The 13,693-nt window shown below is 37.8% G+C and overlaps 1 protein-coding gene across 7 annotated transcripts in view; it reads left to right on the plus strand.

The window, feature by feature from the left end:
- PDE1C (phosphodiesterase 1C) overlaps positions 1 to 13,693 on the plus strand; it is a 207,921-nt gene that overhangs the window by 120,741 nt on the left and 73,487 nt on the right. For all 7 annotated transcript variants that reach the window (XM_015619318.2, XM_015619319.2, XM_033512002.1 and 4 more), the window contains 4 exons: positions 5,088 to 5,201; positions 6,080 to 6,262; positions 8,514 to 8,580; positions 11,765 to 11,881. In XM_015619318.2, the coding sequence (XP_015474804.1) occupies positions 5,088 to 5,201; positions 6,080 to 6,262; positions 8,514 to 8,580; positions 11,765 to 11,881 (481 nt within the window). The remainder of the gene's footprint in view (positions 1 to 5,087; positions 5,202 to 6,079; positions 6,263 to 8,513; positions 8,581 to 11,764; positions 11,882 to 13,693) is intronic.

Consider the following 13,693-nt stretch of genomic DNA (forward strand, 5'->3'; position numbering starts at 1 on the left):
GATGTGAGTTGAAACTTAATAACCTCCAGGTTCTAGCTATGTTTCCTCTTGATTACTGCAAAAAATCATCCCTCTCCTTGCTGGAACTAGGACAAGTTTCAAGTCCCCTTCCATAAGCATGGACTTCTTCCCCTAGATCAGGTTTCTCAGAGCCCTATCCAACTGCACTCTTGATGTTTTCAAGTATGGAGCATCCTCAACTTCTATGGACAACCTGTTCCAATACCTCACTACCCTCACAATAAAGAATTTCCTCTGTACATCTAACCCAAATTTCCCCCTTTGAACCCATTACTCCTTGTTCTATCTCTAGAGTTCCTGATGAAGAGTCCCTCTCCAGCTTTTCTCTAGGTCCTCTTCAGAATGGAAGGATGCTATGAGGTCTCTATGCAGTCTCCTCCAGACAGAAAGCCCTGACTTTCTCAGCCTGTCTTCATATGGGAAGGACTCTAGCCCCCTTATTGTCTTTGTGGCCCTCCTCTGGACTTGTTCCAACAGTTCCATATCCTTCTTATGTTGGGGGCACTAGATCTGTATGCAGTATTCCAGGTTGTGTTTCACAAAAGCAGAGTTCAGGGAGAATCACTTCCCTTGACCTGCTGGCTGTGCTCCTTGTGAAGCAGCCCAGGATTTGATTGGCTTTCTGGGCTGTGGCTCATGCTTTACTGCTGGCTCATGTTGAGTTTTCCATGACCTATTACTGCCAAGCCCTTCTTCGCAGGACTTCTATCAATCACGTCTCTGCCCAACCATTAGGCGTTCCTGTGATTGCCCCTACACAGATGTAGGACTTACACTTTGCTTTATTGAACTTCATGAAGTTTGCATTGGCCCACCTCTCAAGCCTGTAGAGGTCCTTTTGGATGGCATTATTCCTTCTCTTCATCATATTGACTGCCCTGCCACAGAGCTTGGTGTCATCAGTGAACTTGCTGAGGGTGCAATCTCACTGTCCATGGCCAGCAAAGATGTTGAACCCATGTCCACTTGTTAAGATGCATTCTTCCTGTGATTGGAGGAAGAGATCCTTGAATATTAGCTAGCATTCTTGAGCCCTTCTGCTTGCCAGGGCTTTGCCACAGGGGACTCTATGACATAGGTCCCCAAAGATGCCAAAGTCTGCTCTTCTAAGTCTAGGACGCATGATCTTATTGCATATGGTTTTATTATATGTATCATATGTTATCTATCTATTGTATATGAAATACATTTATTGACAGTTTATTTCAGGTACCTATTTTTAAACATGCAGATTAGAAATTGTTAAGTTGGTGTCTGATGTGTTATAATGGAGGCTGTTTTTTTTATAAAAGGCAATAGTGGTTTGGAAAACACTTAATTCTGGAAGATTTAATTTGTTGTCTTTGGATGTCATTGTCAACAAATTCAATGATTTTGTGTTTGAACAGCTTCCCCAAAAAAACTAATTCACACTAACATCTCAGAAAGAACTAGTCTGCCAACAGGAAGGCTTGCTTTGGGAAATATCAATTTGAAGATTGCTTGTTGTGAAAAAAGAATATAGCAGCCTTTCTTTCTCTCCCACATCTGAAATTTATCCTTTTTCAGCTCTCACATTTATTCAGTGGAATGAGTCATCTCACCTCAGCCATCTGAAACCACACTGACCACCTAAGATAATCTCCTGGCTCATTTCTCTCACTAGTGGAGGAAGGCAGGCACATCAAAGAAGCAGTGCACCCCTTCCTGAGAAATTATATGTATGACAGGCAGGTGGTTTATCATTATTATCCACCTCCAGTGACTTCCATGAGCATCCGTGTACCTGATTTCTGATATCAGGTATCTTTTGTGCTAGGAGAAGCAGTTGAACAAAAAAAACACCCAAAACACGACCAATCCTTTTAACTACTTATATTTTCTCATTCAGTTCCCAAAGTTTGGAACCTGAGAATGGGGGAGGTGTTTGCATATTGGAAGAACGCATGTCCTTTAGAGTTTTCAGCAGCAGGAGAGGGATAATTTACAGGACCTGGTGCTGAGGAAGTGCCTAGGCTGTTGTTTTATTGAAAATCATTAAAGCTAAAGTTTGCTACAGTTTCAATAGGCAGGAAGGAATTTATGAATGGGAAGTGAAAACCTAAACTATTTAATTTCGTTATAGTTGACTAATTTTGTCAAAAGGATATCTGAATCAAGGTGAGTTGAAACAAGCTTTTTATCATCCTGTGAAGGCCACTGAATTTATCATTGTTGCACTTTCATGCTTCTAATAATAATAATAAAAAAATTGATTACTTAAAATTTTTCATGTTTGTATTTTTATTCAAAGGGAGAATGAAATTTCAGGAAACATGAAGAAGGCAAAGCAATTACTTGGGTAATTGCATATAAATTTTTTTGATTAAAATACCAGTGTAGCAGTACTGTGTGTTTGCTCTTTGCAAACACATGTTTTTATTTTGTCTGAATGTTGTGACTTGCATATTTTTGTATGCAAAAGTAGTATAGAATATATACAGAAGATAGCTCTCCAGCCTAATACAAATTCATTGGGTGACAGGCTATCAGTTACCCTGTTTTCAGTTTCATTTTGGGTATTACTACATGAGCTGGCTTTCTAGGTTGTGTCTTTTCCTAAGTGGTATATACATTATATACATATGCAGAGCCTTAGATTAAGATGTGGCAGACTGTGGAATGAATAATACCTGCTGACTCTTGTAAAAAGAGATGGTGAGCTTCTGGGTTACTTCCTGTGCATGCTGTACCTCTTCCACCAGTCTTCTGTTGGAATGGTTTTCAGGGATTTGCTATGCAAACTGTGGAGACACCTCTCTGTCCAGCTGACTGAAACTACTGCACATGTTCATTACATGCATAACCACATGTAGTCTGCTCTGGATACTTTTGGACAGTTCTGTGTGGTTTACAGGTGTTTTACAACCCAACAGGCAGACAGATACTGTTGCAGGGCGTTGGTCACACTCTCTATGTGTTCATGCTTAGATAGTCTGCACATGCTGTCTAACTCAGATATGACTCTCAGAGTACCAGATTTATCAAGTTTGTACAATTATAGTGAGATGGCAGATGCAGGCCTATTTCTGTGTAGGAATTCTTTGATACGGCTCACTGCTTCTCAAACTTAGTGAGAATTTCTGACCATTAATTATAGTGCTTTTCCAGAAATGAGCAAGGAATGTATTGAAGATCAGAAGGCAGGGTTTTGTCTTTCAGTTCATCAGATATTTACCCTCCAAACTTTAGGAGCAAATCTTCATCTTTTTGTGTGTGTATATTGAAGCTGACTTTTATGAAGTCAGGTCTACTTCTGATTACTATTTTGTTAATTTATAAAGTTTGTTGTTGATTTACTTTTTTTCTTTTAAGCCATTTGAGCTGGATCTCAAAGGAATGTTATACAAATGAGTTGATCTTAGAGTTGACTACTAAAATCATTGACTGTTAACCCAGCACTGCCAAGCTCTCACTAAACCATGTTCCTAAGTGCTACAGGTGAATTTGGTTGAATTTCAAAATTATTTCAGCCACCTTGAAGCAGAATTTTTCAGCTAATTAATTTGCCTGGATTCCCTTCAGTATATTTAGGATTATAAAAAAAAAAAACACAAACAACCAAATACATGTAATACATTAAAGGCAAACTATCACCAGGCTCTTATTTAATACAATTAATTGGGAGTAGCTGCTGTGACTCAATGAATCAGCAGTAGTTAGAGATACTGGATGGTAAGACAAAGTGTAATTTTTTCATATGATGGTGTGAAGAACAACTGTACTTCTGTTTTTCTAAATGATTGATGTGCATAGTACTTTGCATAATCTTCTTAAATGAAGAATGTTGGTTCCATGAAGCAGTGATTACTCTCTGTGGTATTATTTAACACGAATTTTGAATGAGTTGCAGCATAAAGCTTCCAGATACTGGTATCAATTAAATAAAAGTCAGGAAGAGCCAAAGGTCATATTATTTCTGTAATATTGACTCCTGTGGCTTGTGTACAATGTTTCTGGTAGCTAGTTAAGGGGTCATATCTACAGACTCCCCATACATGGAATGAAAAAACAAGGAGGCATATAAAGCAATGCTTACTGTTTAGATGCGAAAGTAGTGAGTTCTGTTTAATATACATGGGATAATCTAAGGGTGACTGCTAGATACAATGAAAATCATGATATTTCCTAACCTTGCATAGTATTCCTATAATAGTGTTTCTAAGTATTTTCTAGTACAGTTTTGCATGTTTACATCAATCATTAGGAATAACAGTCATTTGTTAACAGATACTATTCAAGAGATTCCTTATGACTGGATTGAAATAGTCCTCTCTTAGCTCCTCTGTTAAATTTCAAGTGATTTCTATTTTCACTTATTTCAGTTTTGAGTAGGGAGAGCTGATTAATGGAAGTGATTGTCCTGCCCTGCTCTGCACTGGTATGGCCTCACCTTGAGTACTGTGTGCAGTTTTATGCACCACAGTATAAGAAAGATATTAAACTATTAAAAAGTGTCCATAAGAGGGCCACAAATATGGTGAAACTTCTGGAAGAGAAGCCTTATAAAGAGTGATTGAGACCACGTGATCTGTTCAGACTGGAGAAGAGTAGACTAAGAGGAGACCTTGTTGCAACCTTCAACAATCTCATGAGGGGAGGTGGAGGAGCAGATATTGATCTCTTCACTCTCATGACTAGTGACAGGACTCATGGAGTCTGAGTTCAGAAGCCTTTGCGCAATGCTCTCAGGCGTATGATGTGATTCTGACCCTCTGTGTAGGGTCAGAGGTTGGACTCAGTGATACTGATGGGTCCATTCCAATTCAGCATATTCTATCTATAGAATATCTATTCTATCTATAAGATATCTATCATATTCTGTGATTGTATGATTCTGTAATAACTCTGGACTCACATATTATCATTATAACTGATCTTTGAAAATTAATTTTTGTTGATTTTATGTATGTTGCTTCCAAAAACTGGTAGACTTCCAAAAGTTTTCACCTGTCAATGTGTATGCTAGGTCTCATCCTAGGAACTGACACTCATTCTCAACCTATTTTGCTTTATACTAATCATATTTTTGTTTTTTTTTTCTTTAGATTGCGGTCTTTGGTAAATCAGTTAGAGAGAGGGGAAGCTTCAGTTGTAGATCTAAAGAAGAATTTGGAATATGCAGCGACTGTTCTTGAGTCAGTATACATTTGTGAAACCAGGTGAGCTAACTACTGACATCAACACTCATATCTAGCACCAGTTGTAATTTACATGTCAATTGTGAAAGTTGGTTGAGTCAAGATTTATTACTCATAGATAATATTGTTTTAATCATTAGAATATTGTATTCTGTGTAGAACAGATCTTCAATCCTTCATTTAAATGCTTCTTTAAGTTTCCTGGGACAGGGAAGGAGATCAAAACCAATCATAAAAGTAATATATTTTTTCTCAGAGAAATGTTTTCATAGTAATTGTGTCCTACTTTTTCTGACAGTTTCTAAATTTCTACTCAGTTATTTATTATAAATAATGTTAAATTTTTCACTTGTATTATGTCTTTGAAATGAAAGAAAAAATTACCCATGACAGAGGTAGACTGGTAAGACATTGCAGAAGAGTTCACCTTGTTGGTTACATGCCATTTACCCAGTGATAAATGCACTTGTAGAGTCAACACAGATGACAAGAACTGAAGAGGAGAGAACTATAAGTCACTAATTCAGAAGCTAGAAATTCATTCCTAGAAATGACCATAAATTACCTTTGAAAGGCAGAAAGTTCAGAAATATTGATGAGCTGAAGATGCAAAGTCTTCATTGATGAAGATCAATAGATGATCATACAGTTGTGCTTCAGAGGACTGATAATTCTTGTTTCTCAGTCTAGTAGTGAGTTTCACAATCTGAAATGTAAGTACATAAGAGAATAAACAAACAGTTGAAAACTTGTACTGTTGTGTTTTATTAGGGCTAATGAATCAAATACTTTTATCACACTGCTTTAATTAGAATATATGTGAGTTTCTTTTTTTGTTAATAATGTTGTAGTGCTCTCTAAGGAAATCTGTTTACCCTTCTGTTTCCTCATCCTTCTAGACGTTTACTGGACACAGAAGATGAACTCAGTGATATCCAGTCTGACTCTGTGCCCTCAGAGGTCCGTGACTGGTTGGCTTCCACCTTCACACGGCAAATGGGGATGATGCTCAAAAGGACTGAGGAAAAACCCCGGTTCAGGAGTATTGTCCATGCAGTGCAAGCTGGGATATTTGTGGAAAGGTAAAGTGTCATGTAATTAATTTGTTCTAGTAACTACCCAGGTACTGCAGATTTCACCTGTAGTATTTGATGGCACAATGACAGGAGGTGGAGGAGAGTACCTTAGGCCAGAAGACCTCAGAGCAAAGGCGGTCAGACTCAGGGTCAGTAGAAGATTACTGAATGAAGAGCACTTTAATGTGCTTCTGTTAATGTTTCTACATAGATTTGGGTAACCCCTAAAAACGTGGGATTTAGTAAAAGATTGTCAACTGAAACAATACCTATTCCCCTGTTCTTACTGTAGTACAGATGTAATAGAACACTTGGTATAATTTGGAGGGACAATATACATAGTCCTAGGTCAGAAGTGACAGCACTTAAAATTTGGACAGATCAAACTCTACCTTGCTTCCATTTACCTCTGTGGTCTGGTATTTCTTATGAAGAAGTGCTAAGATACAGGACAAAATCCTTTAGCATATTATTACTGGAATGAACTATTGATCAAAATGGATGTGAAAATTTTGGAGCTCAGGGTGGATTTCAAAAAAGCCATTGAGTCCTCTCAGCCTTCCCTCTTGTGATTTACATCACAGCCTGTTGCTAAAACTGATTTTACTTTTTTAACCCTTTAAAACATTTATTAATTTCAATTTGGACTCACTTCTAATCTTATCTTTTCTTGTCAAGTAACCACTCTTCACTGACCTTCTTTGTTCAAGCCAGAAATAGGGCTGGCACATGTGAAACTGTCAGCATTTTTCGGACAGTTTCACATGTGCCAGCCACATTTCTGAGAGACAGCAGCTCTCAGATCTCTGGGAGTAATTTTGCAACAGCAAAATTCAAGTCATGAATAGAAGAGCAAAGCACCTTTCACTGTTCAACACAATTGCAGTGATAGCCTAATAGTCCTCTGTGCAGGAGGTTATACATATCAGACAGTGGATCACAGTCCACACAGACACACAGAAGCCTCCTTTGTCATGACTATAGCCAATATTTTTATCTGTGCACCGAAGTTACTGTACATGTGTTAAGAGTGGCAGAAAATTGTAATAAGACTAAACCTCTAATTTCTCCTTGGGGCAGATTTCTCCAAGGTTTGACTGGCTATTTGTGAATTAACCCTTACTCTCAACATGTAAGTAAATGCAGAAAGCTGGCTCAGAAAGCTGTTTTCCAGCTGACCTGGAACACTGTGACACAAAGAAGGAAGTATTCAAATATAATATGGCATGGGAGGAGGGTTGTGACTTTCCTGAGCTAAGGGAAAGGGGTTCTACTTCTTAATTTTCTCTTAAAAGAATGCTATGGAGCTTCTGACTGGAGAAAGAAAGGGACAAGAAATTCTATGATTTCAGAATGGGTGAATATAAGTTTCCAAAGGGGAATGACTTTTTTCAGTTCTGAGTGCAGAAGATGACAAAGAAAAATAGCAGTGAAGGAAAACTTTGCACAGGATAATTTCAGGTGGGAGAAGAGAGCTTTCTATCATCTTCCTTTAGTCGTACAGTGCTTTAGGGCAAAAAAGGGTGGCCTGTGGAAAGACATTCTAGCTATGACATATTTTCTGCATTCACCAAATCCTATTAAGCACAGTGTGTCCTGAAAACAACTAAAAACTTGTACATACTCTATAATCTGTTTAAAATATACTTTATAATCAAGTTTAAATTCTGATACATTACATACTTCATTCAGGATAGTTACAGATGTTGATTATTGCCTTGTTCTTTTTCTCTCATTCCCTGAAACACACACATACACATGGCAAACACCCAAAAGGTTTTATACTAATCTTGAAAACATACAGACAAAAGCAACAGCTGTATCACACTGCAGTTGATTCATTGCATGCAAATGGTTTCTGAAGTACACTCAGAATTAGCTTGCATGTGGGCCAGCAAGGACTAAGGGAACTGAAAGGTCAGTACAGGTATGTATGGTGGAAAATGGGGAACATTTTGTTTGGTCAAGCGAAGACCTGGTACTGGCAAATTCTTTGTCATGTTCAGCTCAGTAACCAAGCTGTGAGATATTGGGCAACGTACAAGCTCAAATTAAACTATACAATAAAAACAAAATTGAGAATATTGGGCAAGTTAGGAACAAAATGGAAGGGAAAAAAGGTCCATATTCCAGTTAGGGTTTTCCAGGCTGAATCAGATCTCCTGTAATGGTCAGTTGCTTTATGAGTTTTGTTGATTGTATGTTTTGTTTGACTTAATTCTATTAATGTGTTGCTTTATCTATTTCATCTTGGTAGAATGTACAGGCGTACTTCAAATATGGTCGGCTTGAGCTACCCACCAGCTGTAATTGGAGTGCTAAAGGTAATCCCAATAAAAAGATATTAAAGGGGGGTCTGCACAAAGTATCAAAATAATCCTGTGACATATAAGGGGGGGTCTTAATACTTGGCCTTTCCTTCTCTCTGATATTCAGTTAGTTCACATTCATTAATCATTTAACTGGCCTAAGGCATTATCCCTTCAATAAAAGAAGGAATAAAGTTCAAGGCTGTGTCCATTTTCAGCTTGTGAAGATTGCAATTCTGTTCTAGATTACAGTGATTAAATTAAGATTTAGGAATCACTCATAATATCCCACAAGGAAGGAAGAAAACAGACATGGAAAGAGATGGAGAAGGAAAAGGATCTGCTGCTGTGAGAGAAGGGAATTTCTTGCATTGTTCAGCTCAGGTCTTCAAAGTGACAGTTTATGAAAAATAAGTGATCAGTTTATGAAAATGGACCCTTCTGTGAGCTTTAAGGTTTCAGTGTAAAAATAATTAGTCAGAAGTAGTCTGAAAAATAAACAAAGCTTCAATCCATGGGTTAATTGCAAGATTCTTTACTTAGGCATGAATTATCAAGACTACAAACAGAAGTTAGTGACCAGCTGCCTACACAGCAGCTTTGCAGGTTACATGTTGCATGTGGTTCAACCACGCCATGCAGTGGTGAAAAAATGTGATAGAGTGGGGTGGTACACAGGGATATTAAGTGTAAAACTCATTAAGATATCTTGCAGCATTTCTCCACACTGGAAAGATTTACAGTTAGGGTATCCTTTTCATTTTGAATAGTAGAACTGATCAAAAGATCTGGAGGAATTGCAAGAAGAATGATCAAACATGCTTTTCATATACAGAATCAAAAGTGTCCACCCACACCTTTTTCTAACTGTGTGTTGACAAGTGCTAGCTTCACTCCTGCAAATAGGATGTAAATTCTTTGTTCTTTTGCAACTACACTCCATAGCCAGCTTATGAGGGAAGATATCTATAATGGTACCTCTTCTCCTGAGTTCCTCAGCAGTAACAAGACAGTGGAAGACTCATCACCTATTCTCAGCTGACTTAAGCCTTATTGAATTCCTCCCTTTTTTCTATGTCTTCAAATGATTAGGTTGTAAAAAGAATTGATCATGTTAGAAAAGTTAAACCAATTCTTAAATAATGACCAAGGTCATTGACTAATTTTGCTCAGAGTGAAATAGCACCTACCTGGTCACTCTACAATACTCTACCTACACTCTAGAATTATTTTTTTTTCCAAAACTGTTTTGAGAACATGTCTTTGTCAGGATGTTTTTGGGTTTGGTAATGGATTTGGTTGAAATGTGAATTACTTTGAAGAAGTCAAAACAGGCTCTTTAGCAAAGAAGTCACAGCACAAAAACTGATGGAGTTGAAGAAGCACATGGTGTGACTCTTGGGGATGTCCTGTGAAGGACTAGGAGGTGGACTTGATGATCCTTTTGAGCCCTTTCCAACTCAGCATATTCTATGATTCTTTGAAGTCTTCTGTCTTAAAAATAATATTTAATCTTAAATTTCTCAATCCCATCTCCTCCATTGAAAATGGCATGTTTGGTGCTTGGTTCAGTCCAGTAAGGTCAATTAAAAAACCCTTACAGCTATCTGACTGCTTAGTGTGCTCTGTAAAATGACCTGATGATTTAAGCATGCAAAAGGCTGTAGAAGTATACCACACATATGTCTTCAGTAGTTCTGGGTTGCCATAATCAACATTCCCCTCAGAGTCATGCTAATAAGGACAAGGATTGAGATGAAATGAAGTCAAAACAAGCTTATTTTCAACTACAAATTCTTATTTTTGCTGCTGTGGTAAAGAGGACATCTGACTTAATAACCCAAAGCAGTGGAATCACAGCTTTGTGACAGAGGTTGGTTTTAATAAAATAATGAAATACTGATGCTTCTAAAAAAAATGCAGGCTGTAGTAGTGCAAGTTCTAGATGTATTATCTGTCTAATTTCTTAAGTGGATGAGAAGTTTGGCATTTTTTTTTTAATTGAGTGCAGAGCCTCTCTCTCTCTCTCTCTCTCTCTCTTTCTCTTTTATACTAATTTTTCTACTGCAGTAGTCTGTTGCCTTTCTGTATGACATGGTATGAAGAATTAAGATTGATTGCCATAAAAATGACAATCAGCCTTGTCTTTCATTTGAATAGTGACTATACAAACCATTCATACAGACTTGCTTACAGAGTACACTGCGGTGATCTGCTGTCCATCAGCCTAGTGCTAGAGATGGAACTTCGCATTAATTACTGATGAAGGAGTTAAGTGCTTTAGAATTTAATTTTCCAGCCTTTTTTAATGCCCACACCATGACAGGAATATTTTCTAGGCTAGAAAATAAACAGGTAATGAACACAGAACCTGTAGTCACTTACAATGTCTGCAGTATAGACTTCTGCTTATCTGTGGCTACAGAAATGCCATACCTTGCAGTAACGTTGAGCAGAATAGCTTCTATCCCTGAATTTGCTTGTTGACTTATATAACAAGTCCCCAAGGTTAAGAAGGGACAGAAAGCTAGGAAACTGAGCATTTAGAAAGAGTTAGCAATTCTCTTCATCTCTTGCTAGATAAAGAATGCTGTCACCTCCCACAGCCTTCCCTATCATTTGAGATTTGAACTCAAACTTCTGTGAGAAGGTTAGACCCTCAGTTTTAGAGCGGAGAACTTCCCCTCCTTGATCTCTTGACTGAGCAGCCTGCAGCACTAGTATGTCATTTACAGCTGTCTGTAACATTCCCAACTGGAATTATTTATTTATTCTTCTGTTATAAAGACTGGATTTTTATATAATTGTTAGCACTTAATGTATCATATCGGGCCAAACAGGACCATCTCAATGTCTCAGGTACTAAAGCCAACCAGGATTTTTATCTTTTAGGATTCATCCTTTGGTGATTAAATTCCACTGTAGAGAATTGCCATGTTTAGAATAAACAAACAGCATACATGTTCTTAATGGAAACTTGTTAAACACAAGTCACACAATACTAATAAGTATCCTGATATACTGTAAGTACATTGATGATTCTGCATTGGTTAGATGGATTATGAAGAATTTATTGAAAAATAAACTATACATTTATATCAGTACTGGAATTCTGAAATTGTGAGAGAAGGTCAAGAAATTGAAAGATCATGGTAAAAATGATGACCATATTAACTGTCTTTTCTACATACTCTTGCAGAATGTAGACAACTGGTCCTTTGATGTATTTGCACTAAATGATGCCAGTGGGGATCATGCACTGAAATTCATTTTCTATGAACTTCTCACACGCTATGATCTGATCAACCGTTTCAAGGTCAGTAGTTAGAAGATGGCTATCTTCATTCATCTTGAATTTTGTTCAACTTCCTTCTCATTCTGCTTTTTTCAATTGCAAATGTAATTTTAGTGGTCTTTGAAGAATTTGAACACTGCACTTTCCCTAACAAGCAAGACCGGATGTGATTTAAGTAGTACTTTCAATTGCAGTAAGGCACCATGAACTAGGTGGGGTTCCAAATGAAATCCATGGGAAACACTGCATTTGATCCTTTGAGAATGATGGTGTCATTTTCCTGAACTTTATAGGACCCTCAAGCATGCAGGCACAAAAGAGAACAAGAGAGTATGAAAGCAAATTCAAATTCATTCCAATCAGATTGACCATCAGGCCAAAGGAGGTGATTCTACTCCTAACTTTGCTCTCATGAGACCCCATTTGGAATACTGCATCCAGGATATCCAGGTCTGGAACTCTCAGCACAGGAAAGATGTGGACCTGTTGGCACCATTGTAGAGAAGGGCCACAGAAATGATCAGAGGGCTGGAGCACCTTTCCTGTGAGAAAAGGCCAACAGAGTTAGTGTTGTTAAGCCTGGAGAAGAGAAGGTTCTGGGGATTGCCTATTGCAGTCTTTTGGTACCTGAAGGGGACCTATGAGAAAAATGGGAGCAAACTTTTTAGCGGGTTCTGTTGCTATTGTTGTTGTAGGACAAGGGTTAATGATTATAAACTAAAAGAGCATAGATTAAGATTAGATATAAGGAAGATTTTCTTATGGTGAGAGTGGTGAAACACTGGAAAACTGGAAAAGGTTGCCCTGAGAGGTGGTAGGTGTCCATCCCTGGAATCATTCAAAATCAGACAGGACTCTGAGAAACCTGGTCTTGTTGAACATGTCCCTGTTCATTACAGGGCCAGGCTGACTAGATGACTTTTAAAAGTCCCTCCTAGCCCAATCCATTCTATAATTTTATAACTGCTACAGAGATTTCTTCCAGCTTTGAAGGGGAGACATTGCTATCCAGTTCTTGACCACTGTCCCCACACAGATACTCTGTAGTTCCTTCCACTGTTGACATTTCCTTTTCCGAGGGGTTCCCACTCTGACTGGAAAGAGTTTAGAGATGTCTAGATCTCATAATTTATCAGGAACTTCCTATGACTTATGAGGCATCAAGATGTCTGCTCAGAACTGCATCCTCTGCTTATATGTACCTAAGAGGAGAAGACCAGTGATCTTTTATATGGAAACTTTAGTGTTTAATGTATTTCTTTTCTGAGCAGCTGAAACTGGAGAATTCATGTTGCCAGTTGCATGTGTTACCACCTGCATAGTCTCCTTTCTAGAAATCCCTTGAATTGCATTTTTTCAGATAATTTCAGTTACTCTTGGAGTCAGAAAAATGTAGCAATCCCATAGGACAGGCAGACTGGATTTTACTGTGAAAACCCAGAGGTCTGATAAATGATAGTCTTCTTAGAGTATCTAAGATTTGCTATATCATGTGCTTCATTATAAAATCTTAACTGTGAATAGTAAAGCAGAGATATATTCAAGTGGATTGTGAAGATAACAGACAGTTGCTTGCAATCTATTTAGAACTATTTCTCCATGACAATCAATCCACTGGTTGCTGTTACTTTTCATACTCTATGTGTGCTCCAGACAACATTTCATAGTATACTTATTTATGTGTATTTATTTGTGGGAATGATTCACCTGTAATGTAATTATGAACGGAAAAACCAGTTTGAAGTAGTAACCTGAATTCACGCTTTCTCTTGCGTGACTGTTTCAGATTTTAGCATTTTGTTTGTTTGTGAAGTACAGAGAGCTCTTTGAGAA

The sequence above is a fragment of the Parus major genome, chromosome 2, assembly GCF_001522545.3.
Source record: "Parus major isolate Abel chromosome 2, Parus_major1.1, whole genome shotgun sequence".
NCBI classification, from domain to species: domain Eukaryota; kingdom Metazoa; phylum Chordata; class Aves; order Passeriformes; family Paridae; genus Parus; species Parus major.